General features: G+C 38.4%; 1 protein-coding gene and 9 non-coding genes across 16 annotated transcripts in view; all 10 read right to left on the bottom strand.

Annotated features, from left to right (window-relative positions):
• Nucleotides 1-494: 494 nt before the first annotated feature.
• LOC117256095 (small nucleolar RNA U3) lies at nt 495-710 on the bottom strand. Its single transcript, XR_004501608.1, has one exon. It is a non-coding gene; the product is annotated as a small nucleolar RNA U3 (small nucleolar RNA).
• Nucleotides 711-1414: 704 nt separating this feature from the next.
• On the bottom strand, nt 1415-1630 carry LOC117256098 (small nucleolar RNA U3). Its single transcript, XR_004501611.1, has one exon. It is a non-coding gene; the product is annotated as a small nucleolar RNA U3 (small nucleolar RNA).
• Nucleotides 1631-3268: 1638 nt separating this feature from the next.
• LOC117256103 (small nucleolar RNA U3) lies at nt 3269-3484 on the bottom strand. The gene has a single exon (XR_004501615.1). It is a non-coding gene; the product is annotated as a small nucleolar RNA U3 (small nucleolar RNA).
• A 704-nt stretch (nt 3485-4188) lies between these two features.
• Nucleotides 4189-4404, bottom strand: LOC144462613 (small nucleolar RNA U3). Its single transcript, XR_013490856.1, has one exon. It is a non-coding gene; the product is annotated as a small nucleolar RNA U3 (small nucleolar RNA).
• Nucleotides 4405-6042: 1638 nt separating this feature from the next.
• Nucleotides 6043-6258, bottom strand: LOC144462617 (small nucleolar RNA U3). Its single transcript, XR_013490861.1, has one exon. It is a non-coding gene; the product is annotated as a small nucleolar RNA U3 (small nucleolar RNA).
• Nucleotides 6259-6962: 704 nt separating this feature from the next.
• LOC144462612 (small nucleolar RNA U3) lies at nt 6963-7178 on the bottom strand. The gene has a single exon (XR_013490855.1). It is a non-coding gene; the product is annotated as a small nucleolar RNA U3 (small nucleolar RNA).
• Nucleotides 7179-8816: 1638 nt separating this feature from the next.
• Nucleotides 8817-9032, bottom strand: LOC144462616 (small nucleolar RNA U3). Its single transcript, XR_013490860.1, has one exon. It is a non-coding gene; the product is annotated as a small nucleolar RNA U3 (small nucleolar RNA).
• Nucleotides 9033-9735: 703 nt separating this feature from the next.
• Nucleotides 9736-9951, bottom strand: LOC117256091 (small nucleolar RNA U3). The gene has a single exon (XR_004501604.2). It is a non-coding gene; the product is annotated as a small nucleolar RNA U3 (small nucleolar RNA).
• A 1096-nt stretch (nt 9952-11047) lies between these two features.
• Nucleotides 11048-11263, bottom strand: LOC117256099 (small nucleolar RNA U3). Its single transcript, XR_004501612.2, has one exon. It is a non-coding gene; the product is annotated as a small nucleolar RNA U3 (small nucleolar RNA).
• A 2644-nt stretch (nt 11264-13907) lies between these two features.
• Nucleotides 13908-20248, bottom strand: part of micu3a (mitochondrial calcium uptake 3a) — a 34005-nt gene continuing 27664 nt past the window's right edge. For 3 of the 7 annotated variants that reach the window (XM_078165946.1, XM_078165953.1, XM_078165940.1), the window contains 5 exons: nt 19351-19445; nt 19085-19256; nt 16989-17097; nt 16687-16844; nt 13908-14147 (listed from right to left, as the gene is read on the bottom strand). In XM_078165946.1, the coding sequence (XP_078022072.1) occupies nt 14049-14147; nt 16687-16844; nt 16989-17097; nt 19085-19256; nt 19351-19445 (633 nt within the window). In that variant the 3' untranslated portion in view covers nt 13908-14048. Of the gene's footprint in view, nt 14151-14890; nt 14960-16686; nt 16845-16988; nt 17098-19084; nt 19257-19350; nt 19446-20248 lie in introns of those variants that run through there. The other 4 variants (XM_033624403.2, XM_078165949.1, XM_078165945.1 and 1 more) reach the window with 2 other exon arrangements.

Raw genomic sequence — 20248 nt, 5'->3', positions numbered from 1 at the left:
TAAATAATTAACCAATGATTCAATTAAAATTGTTAAAAAGGTCTTTGTCTTTTTGTATCGCAATAAAAGTAAATATAAGACAAAAATATAGAGCCATGTGTTCATGGCTGTTTTGATCCTTCCTCCTAAGTGAGAGAGGAGCCATAATTCCCAAATGCAACCTGCAGAGCTATAGTCATGTTGATTATAACATGACTAAAATGTACACTTCATTGTGATGTTCAGACACTGTCTCACTGTAATAACTCTATTTCAGCCAGATTATTGTCTACAATAAAATCAACATTATGCAACACTGGCAATTAATACACTTGATAAATAAAGAAATGATTAACTGACTGTTACATCTTTTGATTTAATCTATGTAACACCACTAAAAGTATTCAAGGTAAACAACCTTTTGTAAGAAACAATGATAATTGTTTTAAAAGGTAGTACCAAGAGTAGTGTGATCTATAAAAACAACTTCTTTTAATATTGACATTTGTGTTGCTACCACTCTGATCATACTCCCTTCATCAATGCTCCACAGAGAAGCAAAGAACAATCATCAATGACAGAGAACATATGACCTGAATCATTATTCCCTGTCAGTTTCATGCTCAGAAGGGAATATCACAACTCATCATCGTGGTTAGCGAGACCAGGCACTTTAGAAACACATTTCTCAAGTCAGAAACTATAGAAATGATCCCTGAAAGTATAGTCTTAGTTTGACTGAGGCTGAAAACTGCATCTCATTCACTGCAAAGTGATTCTCACTCAGGGTTTCAATAAACTTGTCCAGTTGTGTCTCGTCCAATCATACATGTTTATGTAAATACAACAGCACAGCCAATCACTGCATGACTCTGACAGTTCAGCTGTAATACACAGAGACTGATTGGAGACAAAGGCAGCACTGAGATAAAGAACATGTTTGTATAAAAGCCAGACAGTAAGAAAAGTAAAGTGATACTGTTTAAAGATCACAGGCTGCATTTATATCCAAAAATATGCCCAATGAATGATCATCAATGACAGAACAGATGAACTGAATCATTATTCTCTGTCTGCATCACACTCATCTCTGAGATTTGCAGAAGACTGGAAATCCCCCAAGTTACTTTAGCAGGTCTGCAGCTAACTACTACTTTCAAAATCAAAAATGCACTCATTTCAGAAGGTGGAAACAAAGAATGAATGGGAACAAATGATTCATGTCAAAACTGCCATTGCTTTCTGTTGACTGATGGTCATTTAACTGGCTTATTGGTTTAAGGTTGAACCATAGTCAACCATCAAACTGGCATTTAACACTTAGTTAGTTTCTAAAAACAAATATCTTGACCTGTGTTAATTACAAGCAGTGCTTAATTATGCTCTTAATTATTTGGTATTTTGGATGCTATTAGTTTACCATCTATGTGTTGCTGCCACTCTGACCATATTCCCTTCATCAATGCTCCACAGAGAAGCAAAGAACAATCATCAATGACAGAGAACATATGACCTGAATCATTATTCTCTGTCAGCTTCATGCTCAGAAGGGAATATCACAACTCATCATCATGGTTAGCAAGACCAGACACTTTAGAAACACATTTCTCAAGTCAGAAACTATAGAAATGATCCCTGAAAGTATAGTCTTAGTTTGACTGAGGCTGAAAACTGCATCTCATTCACTGCAAAGTGATTCTCACTCAGGGTTCAGAGGTACAGAAGCATATTGTTACATGCTTCAGATGACAGGTGAGAAATCAAAGACCACTGTGGAACTGAAAAGACTAATTTTTCTCACTGATTGGAAAAAGAAAAGACGTGTTCATGTCCAAATAGACATTTATAATACTGTACAATTTGATTTTTATTCACTTTCTTCCAGTTGGTCTATCTTTCTAAACTTTTTATTTCTCAACATTAAGTCCTCCAGAGGTGATCACATTAACAAAGCAGGGCTTGACACTAACTTTGTTCCCAAGGAGCACATGTGCTCCTAAATTGAAAAAGTAAGGAGCGCACAAAGAACTTTAGGGGCACAATGTAAATTGATCAAATAATGTGTTTTCCGTAATAAACATGATGCAAATAGACATTTACAAGCAAAATTATTTAATGAATTTAATGTATACAAAATGGAGAACGGTCCCTAACTGCGGGGAGAACGGAGCAGGCTTCCCCGTAGGTGGTCCCTCTTCTCCGCCACACTTTGACTTATTCCCACCCAGCTGACAGCCTGGCCGTGGAGAACGGTCCCTAGCTGCATCAATAAGTGATTAACATAGGGGGGATCAAAATAAAATAAATAAATAAAATAAAAATCAACCAGCCACCCTCCTCCCCTGACAAGTAAAGAACAGTCCCTCCATAAGTAAAGAACAGTCCCTAAAGTGCTGCGTCAAAGACAGAAATGTGAACGACTTGTTTCTCCTCTGACACGCCACATACCTGTGTGCCGCCATGGCTCGGTTGTCCAGGTACTACTGGGCAGTCATGATACCAACGAAAGAGGAAATTACTGGACCTGGAGTCGGACTTCTCTGTCGCCGGTAAGCCGTTATTTTGCGCCGCAGAGCACTATGAGCCTCTGCCGTATTCCTGTCTGTGACCCCCGTTCAACCCACAAACGCCACACTTTGACTTATTTCCACCCTGCTGACAGTGGGACTTATATTCATTGTGCCGACAGTGGCTTGGAAAACCGCCCATAACGGTGTCACACGGGGAAGAGGGAAGGCGGCTGGAGTTCCTCTAACATTTGCGGTTAGATTATCATATTTTTTTATTGACAAAAATATAGGCTGCTTCGGCTGATTTTTTATGCGCGCATGTGCCCCTAAATATTTTTTACAGTTCGCACACACCTATTTTTAGTCGCAAATGCGAGTAAAACGCTCGCACTGTCGAGCCCTGCAAAGTGTTTGACTCATGACAAAACCTTGATTATAACATGACTAAAATGTACACTTCAATGTGATTTTCAGAAACTGTCTGACTGTAAGAATTCTGTTTCAGCCTGATTGTGTTATACAATGAAGGCAGCATTATGCAATGTTTGGCCTCTGATCAACTCAAGTATTAAATAATTAACCAATGATTCAATTAAAATTGTTAAATGATCTTTGTCAATCCACTAATTGATTAAGTATTTACTATCCCTACTAAACTTTGGTTAACTTTAAACAAATATTTGAAAACCCAATCAAAACTGACAAACTGCTTTGAATTTGACAATAAAAAGAAGCACTTCTGTTGAGATAATTGTTTAACCTTTGACATTTGTGTTGCCCCCACTCTGATCATATTCTCTTCATCAATGCTCCACAGAGAAGCAAAGAACAATCATCAATGACAGAGAACATATGACCTGAACCATTATTCTCTGTCAGCTTCATGCTCAGAAGGGAACATCACAACTCATCATCGTGGTTAGCGAAACCAGACACTTTAGAAACACATTTCTCAAGTCAGAAACTATAGAAATGATCCCTGAAAGTATAGTCTTAGTTTGACTGAGGCTGAAAACTGCATCTCATTCACTGCAAAGTGATTCTCACTCAGGGTTTCAATAAACTTGTCCAGTTGTGTCTCGTCCAATCATACATGTTTATGTAAATACAACAGCACAGCCAATCACTGCATGACTCTGACAGTTCAGCTGTAATACACAGAGACTGATTGGAGACAAAGGCAGCACTGAGATAAAGAACATGTTTGTATAAAAGCCAGACAGTAAGAAAAGTAAAGTGATACTGTTTAAAGATCACAGGCTGCATTTATATCCAAAAATATGCCCAATGAATGATCATCAATGACAGAACAGATGAACTGAATCATTATTCTCTGTCTACATCACACTCATCTCTGAGATTTGCAGAAGACTGGAAATCCCCCAAGTTACTTTAGCAGGTCTGCAGCTAACTACTACTTTCAAAATCAAAAATGCACTCATTTCAGAAGGTGGAAACAAAGAATGAATGGGAACAAATGATTCATGTCAAAACTGCCATTGCTTTCTGTTGACTGATGGTCATTTAACTGGCTTATTGGTTTAAGGTTGAACCATAGTCAACCATCAAACTGGCATTTAACACTTAGTTAGTTTCTAAAAACAAATATCTTGACCTGTGTTAATTACAAGCAGTGCTTAATTATGCTCTTAATTATTTGGTATTTTGGATGCTATTAGTTTACCATCTATGTGTTGCTGCCACTCTGACCATATTCCCTTCATCAATGCTCCACAGAGAAGCAAAGAACAATCATCAATGACAGAGAACATATGACCTGAATCATTATTCTCTGTCAGCTTCATGCTCAGAAGGGAATATCACAACTCATCATCATGGTTAGCAAGACCAGACACTTTAGAAACACATTTCTCAAGTCAGAAACTATAGAAATGATCCCTGAAAGTATAGTCTTAGTTTGACTGAGGCTGAAAACTGCAGCTCATTCACTGCAAAGTGATTCTCACTCAGGGTTCAGAGGTACAGAAGCATATTGTTACATGCTTCAGATGACAGGTGAGAAATCAAAGACCACTGTGGAACTGAAAAGACTAATTTTTCTCACTGATTGGAAAAAGAAAAGACGTGTTCATGTCCAAATAGACATTTATAATACTGTACAATTTGATTTTTATTCACTTTCTTCCAGTTGGTCTATCTTTCTAAACTTTTTATTTCTCAACATTAAGTCCTCCAGAGGTGATCACATTAACAAAGCAGGGCTTGACACTAACTTTGTTCCCAAGGAGCACATGTGCTCCTAAATTGAAAAAGTAAGGAGCGCACAAAGAACTTTAGGGGCACAATGTAAATTGATCAAATAATGTGTTTTCCGTAATAAACATGATGCAAATAGACATTTACAAGCAAAATTATTTAATGAATTTAATGTATACAAAATGGAGAACGGTCCCTAACTGCGGGGAGAACGGAGCAGGCTTCCCCGTAGGTGGTCCCTCTTCTCCGCCACACTTTGACTTATTCCCACCCAGCTGACAGCCTGGCCGTGGAGAACGGTCCCTAGCTGCATCAATAAGTGATTAACATAGGGGGGATCAAAATAAAATAAATAAATAAAATAAAAATCAACCAGCCACCCTCCTCCCCTGACAAGTAAAGAACAGTCCCTCCATAAGTAAAGAACAGTCCCTAAAGTGCTGCGTCAAAGACAGAAATGTGAACGACTTGTTTCTCCTCTGACACGCCACATACCTGTGTGCCGCCATGGCTCGGTTGTCCAGGTACTACTGGGCAGTCATGATACCAACGAAAGAGGAAATTACTGGACCTGGAGTCGGACTTCTCTGTCGCCGGTAAGCCGTTATTTTGCGCCGCAGAGCACTATGAGCCTCTGCCGTATTCCTGTCTGTGACCCCCGTTCAACCCACAAACGCCACACTTTGACTTATTTCCACCCTGCTGACAGTGGGACTTATATTCATTGTGCCGACAGTGGCTTGGAAAACCGCCCATAACGGTGTCACACGGGGAAGAGGGAAGGCGGCTGGAGTTCCTCTAACATTTGCGGTTAGATTATCATATTTTTTTATTGACAAAAATATAGGCTGCTTCGGCTGATTTTTTATGCGCGCATGTGCCCCTAAATATTTTTTACAGTTCGCACACACCTATTTTTAGTCGCAAATGCGAGTAAAACGCTCGCACTGTCGAGCCCTGCAAAGTGTTTGACTCATGACAAAACCTTGATTATAACATGACTAAAATGTACACTTCAATGTGATTTTCAGAAACTGTCTGACTGTAAGAATTCTGTTTCAGCCTGATTGTGTTATACAATGAAGGCAGCATTATGCAATGTTTGGCCTCTGATCAACTCAAGTATTAAATAATTAACCAATGATTCAATTAAAATTGTTAAATGATCTTTGTCAATCCACTAATTGATTAAGTATTTACTATCCCTACTAAACTTTGGTTAACTTTAAACAAATATTTGAAAACCCAATCAAAACTGACAAACTGCTTTGAATTTGACAATAAAAAGAAGCACTTCTGTTGAGATAATTGTTTAACCTTTGACATTTGTGTTGCCCCCACTCTGATCATATTCTCTTCATCAATGCTCCACAGAGAAGCAAAGAACAATCATCAATGACAGAGAACATATGACCTGAACCATTATTCTCTGTCAGCTTCATGCTCAGAAGGGAACATCACAACTCATCATCGTGGTTAGCGAAACCAGACACTTTAGAAACACATTTCTCAAGTCAGAAACTATAGAAATGATCCCTGAAAGTATAGTCTTAGTTTGACTGAGGCTGAAAACTGCATCTCATTCACTGCAAAGTGATTCTCACTCAGGGTTTCAATAAACTTGTCCAGTTGTGTCTCGTCCAATCATACATGTTTATGTAAATACAACAGCACAGCCAATCACTGCATGACTCTGACAGTTCAGCTGTAATACACAGAGACTGATTGGAGACAAAGGCAGCACTGAGATAAAGAACATGTTTGTATAAAAGCCAGACAGTAAGAAAAGTAAAGTGATACTGTTTAAAGATCACAGGCTGCATTTATATCCAAAAATATGCCCAATGAATGATCATCAATGACAGAACAGATGAACTGAATCATTATTCTCTGTCTACATCACACTCATCTCTGAGATTTGCAGAAGACTGGAAATCCCCCAAGTTACTTTAGCAGGTCTGCAGCTAACTACTACTTTCAAAATCAAAAATGCACTCATTTCAGAAGGTGGAAACAAAGAATGAATGGGAACAAATGATTCATGTCAAAACTGCCATTGCTTTCTGTTGACTGATGGTCATTTAACTGGCTTATTGGTTTAAGGTTGAACCATAGTCAACCATCAAACTGGCATTTAACACTTAGTTAGTTTCTAAAAACAAATATCTTGACCTGTGTTAATTACAAGCAGTGCTTAATTATGCTCTTAATTATTTGGTATTTTGGATGCTATTAGTTTACCATCTATGTGTTGCTGCCACTCTGACCATATTCCCTTCATCAATGCTCCACAGAGAAGCAAAGAACAATCATCAATGACAGAGAACATATGACCTGAATCATTATTCTCTGTCAGCTTCATGCTCAGAAGGGAATATCACAACTCATCATCATGGTTAGCAAGACCAGACACTTTAGAAACACATTTCTCAAGTCAGAAACTATAGAAATGATCCCTGAAAGTATAGTCTTAGTTTGACTGAGGCTGAAAACTGCAGCTCATTCACTGCAAAGTGATTCTCACTCAGGGTTCAGAGGTACAGAAGCATATTGTTACATGCTTCAGATGACAGGTGAGAAATCAAAGACCACTGTGGAACTGAAAAGACTAATTTTTCTCACTGATTGGAAAAAGAAAAGACGTGTTCATGTCCAAATAGACATTTATAATACTGTACAATTTGATTTTTATTCACTTTCTTCCAGTTGGTCTATCTTTCTAAACTTTTTATTTCTCAACATTAAGTCCTCCAGAGGTGATCACATTAACAAAGCAGGGCTTGACACTAACTTTGTTCCCAAGGAGCACATGTGCTCCTAAATTGAAAAAGTAAGGAGCGCACAAAGAACTTTAGGGGCACAATGTAAATTGATCAAATAATGTGTTTTCCGTAATAAACATGATGCAAATAGACATTTACAAGCAAAATTATTTAATGAATTTAATGTATACAAAATGGAGAACGGTCCCTAACTGCGGGGAGAACGGAGCAGGCTTCCCCGTAGGTGGTCCCTCTTCTCCGCCACACTTTGACTTATTCCCACCCAGCTGACAGCCTGGCCGTGGAGAACGGTCCCTAGCTGCATCAATAAGTGATTAACATAGGGGGGATCAAAATAAAATAAATAAATAAAATAAAAATCAACCAGCCACCCTCCTCCCCTGACAAGTAAAGAACAGTCCCTCCATAAGTAAAGAACAGTCCCTAAAGTGCTGCGTCAAAGACAGAAATGTGAACGACTTGTTTCTCCTCTGACACGCCACATACCTGTGTGCCGCCATGGCTCGGTTGTCCAGGTACTACTGGGCAGTCATGATACCAACGAAAGAGGAAATTACTGGACCTGGAGTCGGACTTCTCTGTCGCCGGTAAGCCGTTATTTTGCGCCGCAGAGCACTATGAGCCTCTGCCGTATTCCTGTCTGTGACCCCCGTTCAACCCACAAACGCCACACTTTGACTTATTTCCACCCTGCTGACAGTGGGACTTATATTCATTGTGCCGACAGTGGCTTGGAAAACCGCCCATAACGGTGTCACACGGGGAAGAGGGAAGGCGGCTGGAGTTCCTCTAACATTTGCGGTTAGATTATCATATTTTTTTATTGACAAAAATATAGGCTGCTTCGGCTGATTTTTTATGCGCGCATGTGCCCCTAAATATTTTTTACAGTTCGCACACACCTATTTTTAGTCGCAAATGCGAGTAAAACGCTCGCACTGTCGAGCCCTGCAAAGTGTTTGACTCATGACAAAACCTTGATTATAACATGACTAAAATGTACACTTCAATGTGATTTTCAGAAACTGTCTGACTGTAAGAATTCTGTTTCAGCCTGATTGTGTTATACAATGAAGGCAGCATTATGCAATGTTTGGCCTCTGATCAACTCAAGTATTAAATAATTAACCAATGATTCAATTAAAATTGTTAAATGATCTTTGTCAATCCACTAATTGATTAAGTATTTACTATCCCTACTAAACTTTGGTTAACTTTAAACAAATATTTGAAAACCCAATCAAAACTGACAAACTGCTTTGAATTTGACAATAAAAAGAAGCACTTCTGTTGAGATAATTGTTTAACCTTTGACATTTGTGTTGCCCCCACTCTGATCATATTCTCTTCATCAATGCTCCACAGAGAAGCAAAGAACAATCATCAATGACAGAGAACATATGACCTGAACCATTATTCTCTGTCAGCTTCATGCTCAGAAGGGAACATCACAACTCATCATCGTGGTTAGCGAAACCAGACACTTTAGAAACACATTTCTCAAGTCAGAAACTATAGAAATGATCCCTGAAAGTATAGTCTTAGTTTGACTGAGGCTGAAAACTGCATCTCATTCACTGCAAAGTGATTCTCACTCAGGGTTTCAATAAACTTGTCCAGTTGTGTCTCGTCCAATCATACATGTTTATGTAAATACAACAGCACAGCCAATCACTGCATGACTCTGACAGTTCAGCTGTAATACACAGAGACTGATTGGAGACAAAGGCAGCACTGAGATAAAGAACATGTTTGTATAAAAGCCAGACAGTAAGAAAAGTAAAGTGATACTGTTTAAAGATCACAGGCTGCATTTATATCCAAAAATATGCCCAATGAATGATCATCAATGACAGAACAGATGAACTGAATCATTATTCTCTGTCTACATCACACTCATCTCTGAGATTTGCAGAAGACTGGAAATCCCCCAAGTTACTTTAGCAGGTCTGCAGCTAACTACTACTTTCAAAATCAAAAATGCACTCATTTCAGAAGGTGGAAACAAAGAATGAATGGGAACAAATGATTCATGTCAAAACTGCCATTGCTTTCTGTTGACTGATGGTCATTTAACTGGCTTATTGGTTTAAGGTTGAACCATAGTCAACCATCAAACTGGCATTTTATACTGTGTCTACAAAATAAACTATTACTTTTTAAAAACAAAAATCTTCAGCTGCAGTAATTGCAAGCAGCTCTTAACTTAGCTAATAATCACAGTTGTTACTTTTACTTGTGTAAGTGCCACTCTGATCACATTCCCTTCATCAATGCTCCACAGAGAAGCAAAGAACAATCATCAATGACAGAGAACATATGACCTGAATCATTATTCTCTGTCAGCTTCATGCTCAGAAGGGAATATCTCAACTCATCATCGTGGTTAGCGAGACCAGACACTTTAGAAACACATTTCTCAAGTCAGAAACTATAGAAATGATCCCTGAAAGTATAGTCTTAGTTTGACTGAGGCTGAAAACTGCAGCTCATTCACAGGACAATCATTCTTACTGAGGGTTCCTCTCTGTTTATAAAAAAAAAAAAAAATTCATTTGCTGCATCTCGTTCAGTCATTTGTGGTTTTGAAAATGACACAGCGCAGCACAGCCAATCACTGTAAGACTGTGACAAGCACAGGTGTGACAAAGACAGCACACAGATGGGACGCAGTACTGACACTGAGAAAATGTGTCTACAAAAAGTCTTATTGTAAGTAAATAAGTCAGAAAATAAGGAAAAAAAAAGATACAAAAAGTTTAGTCATAGTTCAAAATACTGGCAAGACAAAGGGGTAATATCTCCCACTGTCTGGAATAAGTCAGACTAGTTGTATTAAAGCCTCAGTTTACATTCAAAACCGTAAACTGTTATCGTCCTAATTTGTTTTAACCTTATTTTATACAGTCTATGGTTTTAACTGATCTGGTTTTAATCATCACTAGACAGGTTGTTTTTGAGAAGACTGAATCTGCCCTAGGAGGCTGGAGTTCAGACACTAATTAGTCCTAATAACTGTTTCAGTCTGCTTTGTTCTTTTCTTTTTTTTTCCTTTTTTTTTACAATGAAAGTTGCATTAATGTAGGCAATGTTTGGCTGCTGGGGGGCATAGAGACTGGTTCTTGTGAAGACTAAAATATACACTTGACAGATGTACTTTAGCCAAATACTTTCTTGTACAGCAAATTTTGTAACTGGCGGGCCTTAAGACACAGGCTAATTTAATGAATATCACATTGTGACTCACATGGAATGTAAATATTGACTGTGACCCTGGGCCTAAACTAAAACATGTATCTTTTATGTTTGTTAAAGTATTTTATACCATAGCTTTACAGACAACTTACTATTTTACTGTGTCACACTGCACAACTCCACCTACACTGAATGCAGCACTACTGGACTAAAGTATTTAAGACTTAATAATAGTAATACAAATTTCTTAATTTCCACTAGTATACACGTATGAGTGGTAACACTACGAATTACCTGCTGTAGCAAGGCAGAAGCCAGACACAATAAATCAGTTTTTATAGCTTATTTTAGACAGTAAGGGCTACCACTCTGACCATATTCCTTTCCTCAATGCTCCACGAGGAAGCAAAGAACGGTCATCAATGACAGAGAGCATATGAACTGAATCATTACTCTCTGCCCGCTTCCCGCTCAGAAAGGAATATCACGACTCATCATCGTGGCTAGCGAGACCGATCACTTTAGAAACACATTTCTCAAGTTAGAAACTATAGAAATGATCCCTGAAAGTATAGTCTTAACTCTTACAACAAAAAAGTCAGGGAGTGATTCGCAGAGCAATCATTCTAACTCTTGGTTCCTCTTTTTATCGTCACCCATGATCACACACCCCAGGTACTGATTATAAATAACGTGTAACCTTATACCATGACAACACCACTTTAGTCTAAATTGCTGTTAAAGCTGTTAATTTAATGTAAAGATACAATTTTAAAAACCCACAATGCCTTGCGAAGTGAGTTACCGGCACTATTTTTTTCTGTATTTCTTGATATATTTTAACAACAGTACGAGGCAAAGCCCTTATAACGGACCGGAATATTTAGACAATTAGCAACAGAACAATAGAGACTACGATTCAAGTAGTCAAAGTAATTTAAACCTGATTTTACACCGTTTACACGAGATACAGGCTGAACGGTGCGTCGTTTAAAATGTTCCTGACAGAAACTAAAGACCAGGAAATACAGTTCCGCTTACAACTCAAACACAACATCCGCCTCGGTGGTTTCCAGAGGCGTCAACTTAAAAACTTAACTTATAAACCTTGACAACATACACGCAGTACAATGAGTCGTTTGCAATGGTTAACGCCTATTTTTTCCCCAATTTATTTATGTTTTTATTTTACTTTTGTTTTACCGTTTAACCAGCAGTTGGTTTCCTTCGACTCACGAGGGCAGCATTTCACTAGCTCAAAAGTTCATCAACGAAAACTGTTGAAAATTTGAAAATAAACTATCGCCAACACGGATACGGAGTTGTATTAATATTAAGGACAACGTAACACAACCATACAAGCATTATAGCAAACGCTAACATTTTGTAACTTCCTAGAAAATATTATTCATTTTGGCACTAACAGCCGTTTATCTTGCCTCACCGTACCGTGTAAAGTCTCGCGTTAACTGGCGAGGCCAGGTAAGATTAATTTCGTTTTTAGCTTCAAAAGTTCGAAAAACACACATTACTGTGAATAAAATAGAAATAACGTAACTGGAGAAAACTGATAATATCCCCTTAATGTCCGTAGCTAGCATAATAGACTGACCACTAGTGTTAGTTAGCGTTAGGGTGGCATTTTCACCCTAGTTAGGCTAACGTTACTTGAACTACCCCATCACCTCCTGAAGTGTCTACTCACTTTTTCTTAGTGTCTCATTAGTTGCGACACTGTGACAACCAGCTTACCATGTTCTTAGTATTCCTGGGACTGCAGCAGCCGAGTTATGTCTCTGAATGAACACAAAAAACATTAAATCCAGGTGTGCCGTTATCCAAATTTGTTCGTCTTCGTCAATTAAAAACTGCTTGTGTAACGGCTGTCGTTGCGCATGCTCAGTGAATGACACAGGTATCGCGTGTTTTCGTAAAACAGTTTATTCATGCATGCAAACTGCTCGATGAGATATACTGACGTGACATACATTAATTATTGCAAACATTATGAGAATAATTTACGTTTTAAGAATACAACCCACAATTCCTCACACATCTAAACTTCTTCCTTCATTTCAATATATTCAAAATATATTCCATATTGCACACCAAGACTTCAAAAATTAAATTCATTGGTTTATAATATATTACAACATTTAAGACTGGGCAATGAATCACAAATAGTGCATATAATGTAGTCACCCCACATGTTTTGCAGTTTTGTTCCTGTTCCTGAATCTACACAGTGCTAAATTATATGCAGAAAAAGTCTGGTTAGCTATGTGACTTTTTTTCATGGATTAAAAGGGACTGGAAAGAAGGCACCTATGTGGATATCTATGTCTACACATATATATATTGTCATACATGCAACTAAGATACAAATCGGGTCAAGACATTAAGGATTCATTCATGTGATATATTGAAATCACAATACAATTACAGTATCACAAAATAATCTCTTTCCTTGTCTTTGATGTTCTATGCTGCCACATCCAGGTAAAAGACTCCCAAAGTGTAGTAATATCAGGATAATATAGCATCCTATAAGTAGCAATAGTGTTTATATACTCTCTCAGTGCAATAAAAAGCAACAATTAAACTGGCTAGATGAGATCACACAAAATTTAAGTTAAAAAAAGATAGATGAATTAAAACACAAGACAGTACATATTCATAATACCTCAGTCGTCTGCTGTTATTCATTGTATAAGGATAACATAATCATTATCAAACAGGTTTTTGTTATTTAATTACTGTTGTGCTCCTTCAGTTGTTACAGTTTGTAGTGCAGCAGTTCAAATAATTATTTATGCCTAAAAGGCATATATTATAGTTTTGAGAAGTAATTGAAAACATCATACATAAGTGAAAAAATCATTTGATTGGCAGAACCTCAAAAAGGCTATAAACTTGCTTAGTTATGTCCATATAATATTGTTAGAAAATCAATACTTTGCAGTTTTATGATGGTCAGAATAAGTAAGCTAATTAAAACAGTGTTGGAAAAAGAAAAAAGAAAGACTGATCCACAATAAAGATAATCATTAGTTGCAGTTTTTCTGAGTGTTGTTAAGATGCCATGCTCGGAGAGTACAGTCATATTCTAGTCTAATTCTGTATTGTTTTTATACACTTTAATTCATACTTGGCATTAGATCAAGACTGGGAAAACAGGAGTGATGTTGCTCGTTATCATCATCATCAGTCAGCTGTGTGCGGGCATGCTCGTAGTTATTATCAGCTTTGGAGGTCCATTCGAGATCTGCCCTTGAAACCACAATGTTGTAAACTCAGGCTACTGAATTGGATTTATTCCATTATCAGACATCTTCTTTCATCTTTTTTCTTCATCCCTCCTCTTCTATGGCTTCTCTGTGTACCTCCTCCAGAGCTGGTGCACCTGTCTCCTGGCCTCAGAGCGAACACAGCCAGAGAAGGAGGTGTGGTGTCGGCCCTTCACCTGGTACACAAAGAGCAAAGGGAGGCATGGTCATGCTGGAGGCCAGAAGTCAGAGTTGAGTTATACTGAAGCTATAGTGACAACAAAATATTCTAGTGACAAGGAGATAACTACTCAGGGGTGCTTTTCCTTTATTTCATCTGTTTTATGATGAAAGTGTTGACGTGAATGTTTTCAGAAGCTAAAAAATTACTTTGCACATCATTTTGAGCTGTCCACATATTCTACATTCGGCAATAAAGACAATAAGGAGGCCAGTGTTGCAACTCTGTATACCTAGTGGCACCCTGTGTAGGGACATTGAAAATGTGTCAGTTAACAGGTACAAGTACAACTAAAGCTAACTGTGACTGTACAGTGTGATAAATAAATCTAGACATAGTATGTATTTCTTAAGGAAAGAGACTTTACCATCAAAGTGAGAGAGTCATTAAACATGTAACAGGCCATGTAACTGTAACAAAGTGGTTGTCTCCTTAATTCAAGTTTCCCATGGTGTTAATGCTTTACAGTAGGACCAGGCACTGAGTCAAGATTAAGGTAGAACGTGTGAGTGAAAGATGTTAGCGAAGTCAAATGATTAAAAGTCAAAGAAGTTTTTTTTGTGGCTAATGCTGTTATTACTTCGCAATATGTGACTAATACGCTTTTTAAAAATTACAACTCTCATATAAAAATATAATTAAACTGATTAAAACAATGAACATAATGTAAATAATCCAACTTTCTGTTGTCAGTGGTACTTATCTGCTTGCCAGTTCCCTCTTCAGGCAGGATTTAAAAGAGGTGGCACGCTCCACAGATTTATAGCCCTGAGGGGATCAGTGGATGGACATCATGGCAGAGGACAGAAAAGAGAGAAAGAAGAAGGATAAACACAGGGAGAGGCGGTAGGGAACACAGGTTGTAACACAGGAGAGGTTGGAATGATGAGTGTTGAGATGAGTGTGGCAGAAAGAGAGGAGATTGGGGATGCAAAGCAAAGAGAGAAAGAGAGAACACTTGTTAATAAGCCAAGACTGTGAAGCAAAGACAGCATCCAAACAGGCCAAAAAGCTCACAAACAGAACTGTCAGGTTCGCTGCTGTGCAGTGCTAGTGATGTTTGTGGCACATCAGGCAAACTGTAAGCTTGCAACAGCCTGGCATCTCATGTGATTCACTTCAGTGGTAAATCAAGTGAATGATGTGTAGCTATGGTATCACAACACACCACTAGAGGGCAGTATCCCTCCTTGTGAACAACACAAAGTCTCTTCAGGTGATTTCCAGTTCAGTTAGAGTTTTTCATCACTTCAAATAATACATGTTGTTACCAGCTTCTTCCTAAAAGCTGACACCCTACAGGACCAAGCATAAAGCCCCTGAAAAAAGCACAACCATGTCAATATTTAGATGTCTTTGCTTCTCTGTTTATCTGAAATTTACTTAAAGGCTTTTATCAGCTTATGTGCAACAAATGCTCATAATCTAAATTTATTGTAAAAATTATTCTCCATTCATTGTAGTTTTTGCAGATGCCACTGTAAATATAGCCTGAGTCCTTTTTCTTGTGACTCCATTTTGGTCACATTACTCACTTCCTGTAATTCTGTAATCACCTGAGTTTGTCTGCGGTGGCAGCAGTGTGATAATAGCTTGTGTTGTTTTAAAAGCCCTTTACAATGAATGGAAACCTTTTAAACAGCAGGTGGTCTAATTTTTATACAGGCTGTTCTTCAATGGAAACACCTTGTGCCAAAAAATAAAAATAAAAAAGGAAATTGCTGCACTCATGCTGGTGGTTTTCCCAGTTCAGATAATTTACTACTGTTGACAAAAAAATATTTTTTCAAAACTTGTAAATCTACGACCAGACAGTTCAGCACAGGTAAAAGGAAGGCTAGATGTTTTAGGAGAAAAAAGATTAATTTGTGATTGATTAAAAAAACATTGTTGATGAAGAGCTTCTGTGTTTCAATTTTCATCTCTTCTGTTCCAAACAAGTTCGACCAAGTCCTCAGAGTAAAATATGCCACTCAAGTTCAGCTGTAATAGTAGTGCTTATTGCATGTGAAAGAGTATTGTAGGCTTTTCATGCTTGACCTGGAAATAGTATGTTTTTTGTTTATGCTTTAGATTCCTTTAACTGTGAATTTAAAGATCATCTTTATCAGAATAACAACTTAAAACCTTTTTAATACATGACCTTAATGCATAAAATTGAAGATTTCTATGTAATGGCTGCATGTTTCCGTTTGTTGACTCATTACACTCTATATTAGTTTGGTAAATTCTACTAAGCTTCATGTATAGTTTCTATAGCAGACCTTGATCTCTAACTTCTATGTGAAGGGAGGTAAATTTCTCCAATGGGATCAATAAAATCCTGTCCTTGCTGTGGCTGGTGGTGAATTCGTCTCCTCTTAGTCTTTTTCAAGAGGCGTTCTGTTATTTCAACCACAGATCTATCATTTAAAGTTAAATGGTTTAAAGCCTAGGAGTGTTTTTTTTCTCAACTAGCAACAATCTGTCTGTTTCTTTCACACACAGTTCCTCACCCTAGCTCCCCTGTGCAATCGGTCCTTCATTATTCCAATGAACTCCTTGTAGGAGAGCTGGTCATCGTGGTCCACATCAAAGATCTTGAAGATGGTGTGTACAAGGTGACGTGTCAGTTTCAGCCCAGTGGCCACATACACAGCTCTTGCAAACTCATCTGGTGGGAGAGAGAGTTAAAAGCAATACTGATTGTTTAGGCCACTTGCTGTACACCAAGCTAGAGGGCAAAACACACCATCTGTGTGTGTAAGCAGAGTCCCTCAGCGCCTCGAAGCTCCAGTTCCCACTGTCCCCTTCCTACCTTGTCCAATGGAGCGAGAAGCAAAGTTGTACATCTGCATGGCGATGGCAAAGTCCTCAAGGTTGTTGAGAAACTGGAAGAATGACCTGAACTCATCAAAAGTGATTCCCTGAAATATCAGAAAAAAATGTGAACCATCCCAGAAATGTAATCAAGAGAGAAGTGCTGATGAAATATTAATGAAAATGTTGTTCTCTGGAGAAAAAGCAGCTTGAAAATGAGAGTGATGAGTGTTTCAGTTGACTGCCATCAAAGGGACCCTGAAAAACGTGCATACAGCATTCAATAAGGCACATCCACTCTGTCGCCTGAAATATTAACTAAAAAAAAAACAAAAAAAAAAACCAACTCATAACTATCAACCAATAACTGAAATATTCTATAAAATAGTCCTATTAATGACATAAAAGAATAAATGTCATTAATAACAGGACTGTTTGTGCACAACATGGACCATTTCAAACCTTCTTGCAGTGTATCATAACCCGAAAGTTGCTGCATACATTAATAATGCTGAAGCCATTCAAGAAGTAGCTGTAACCACCCCATGCTCTTTGCTGTGAATCAAGATCAAACTTATGATGGCTAGACAGCTAAAACATAAAAAAATCTATAAATTGGAAAAAAATAAATAAATAAATAAGGAAATGCAGTCTGCATACACAGATAAATAGAAAAAGAACAAGGTAGCCGTGTGTTGTTCCTTATGTGGAGAAACAAAGAAGTAAGTAGATAGCAGGATAGACTGACAGATTGTAGCTGCAGGCTTTGTATTGTACGTAGCAGAGACCAACCTCCTGCTTCTTCCACAGCATGAAAAGGAAAGAAGGACAGAAATAGAGATGGGTTGCATAAGTAACTATAAGCTGATAGATAGATAGATAGATAGATAGATAGATAGATAGATAGTCACATGTAGCTGGAAGTGCAGTCAAGTGTGTGTTTGCGTGTGTGTGGTCAAGTGATGCAATAGAGCGCTGAAGTGTGGAGAGCCACAACAGCCTCAGGCATAGACAGTGGTGGGAAATTACGGACGCTCTAGATGACTGGAAGGCGGGAGCACCCATAAAAGAGGAAGAAGAAATTCAAAAGGATTAAGGAAGGTATCTGGTGTTACCTAAAGAAACTAGAATTACCACCTCGCTGTTGTATGTCTCTGCCGACCTGTCACACTGCAGTTTACATCCATATCTGTCCAGACCCATATGTAGTGAAGAGTTTAATAGAAGTGATATTAAAATTAGGTGTATTTTTTTGGTGAAACGTGGATGTTTAACACACATCTTCAACACAGCAGCACAGAGGATCTATAAAATCAGCACAGTTTCGAGGTGGACTCCCAAGATTAGTGTCACCAATTCAGTATCTGACCACATGTCTCCTCTACTGTTGGTGAGTTATGACGCTGAGTAATGGCCAGAAAAGTGTTTTTGTAGAACATTGTGATGTCCCAGCAGAGCTGACTTTTGACCTGGATATAAAATCTCATTACCTTATCACTTCATATTATCATGTTTCATATCATCTCATTAGATATTTATATGAAATTGACATTTGAGCAAAATTTGAAGAAATGTGCTAAAGTTATCCCTGAGATATGAGAATGGGACGGACGGATGGACAACTCCAAAACTTGAGACAAGGGTGTTGCTGACATGGAGGCATAAAAAGAGAATAATTTTTATTGTACACTGATTATCATCTTGACATCCTTATGGGAGCCATTAATTCCCAAAAGGCAATACAGGTATCTAGTAAAATGACTGTCGAAACACAGTGGATGGCAATCATTGTTATCATCAACATTTTTATAACTACGGCGTACATTATCATGTTAATAATGACAGCTTTACAGCTACGATAAAGGTATTCTGCTATTAAATCTTACACTCTATATAGACCATGACCCGATGGCAGGACTGCAACTTCTGTTTCTAATCTCATGTCATGTTTTTTTGTTGTCAGATAAGGATAGATGTCTGAAGCGAACATATCTGAACAAGTAGAAACGCAAAGAAATTACATTGCAGATCCACACATCAGGAGTCAATGTGAACTCAAATTAGCTTGGATAAGAGCGTGTGTATATATTGTACCTTCTCATCAGGTATACACTGGCGGACATTCTCCAGGTAGGCAGTGATGTTCTCCACATTGGTGAAGCGAAGCAGGATTTTGGCAAAGTCTTCCTCACTGATGGTGGTCATCCCTTTAGAGTAGGTCAGAAACTCAATTTCCAACACCTCTGTTTGAAGGTTATCCATAAACCTGAAAAACAGCAAGGAAGGGAAAGAAGAAGATGATCTTACTTCATAATCAATGGTTACACATTTTATGCAATCCACTGTATATTTTCCGGTACCTGTAGAAGTCCTCAAATGTAAGCTCTGCCTTCCCTTTCTTCCCAAAGAAATGGACCAGAAGGGTGGTGTCAATCGTGATACTCTCATCTGCTCGCTGAGAACCATCAGAGAGGGAACAGCAACAGAGAGGATCAATGAGTGACTGATCAATAAACAGTGAGCATTGTGATTGGAGGGGAAGCAGTGGGCAGGATGAGTCCATCATCAATTCAACATGGCAACCGTGGTGCCAGGCTAGCAGGAAGCAGGATTCTGCTGCACGTGTGCAGTACGTGCACCGGATGAGCAACAACAGACTGTCAATCAAACGGATCAGCTCAGACAAACAGTCAGCGGCCATCATGACATCAGACATACCAGTCTAGGCAGCAATAATGTTTAAATTAAACCTCCTAAATGGGACAAGTTAGATCAAAAAACAAGGTTCAGTAGCTTGGTGGAAACATTTCACTGTCAAAGCTTTCAGTATGTTAACGTATATGCAGAAGAAAATGGACAGGTAACATGAGGTAAAGAGGTAAAACGGACAGAAGGGTTTCCGTCATCTTCCATCTGACAATCAATATCATCCTCATCACTAGTATTTGAAAGCAAAACAAGGAAATAAAATGAGAGCTATGGAGCTATTTTCCTCTGTGCTGCCTAGACTGGCGAGGAGTGTTGCTGTAGCAGCATGAAACACAAACCACGACTGGCCTGGTAAAGACACAAGAAGTGCTCAGGAGGCAGAGAACAAAATAACACAGAGACATAATGACAGAGTCATGCAAATGTTCCTTGAGCCGGGGCTGGATGGGTGGGGATGGAGGTCAGAGAGAATGTAGTAGAAAGAAGGAGGAAAAAGTCAGAGTCGACAGAGAGAAACAGGAGAGGTGAGAGAAAGAGAGGAGACATGTG

This window comes from Epinephelus lanceolatus, chromosome 3 (genome assembly GCF_041903045.1).
Source record: "Epinephelus lanceolatus isolate andai-2023 chromosome 3, ASM4190304v1, whole genome shotgun sequence".
In the NCBI taxonomy this organism is placed as follows: domain Eukaryota; kingdom Metazoa; phylum Chordata; class Actinopteri; order Perciformes; family Serranidae; genus Epinephelus; species Epinephelus lanceolatus.
This window is presented reverse-complemented; position numbering and strand designations above follow the sequence as displayed.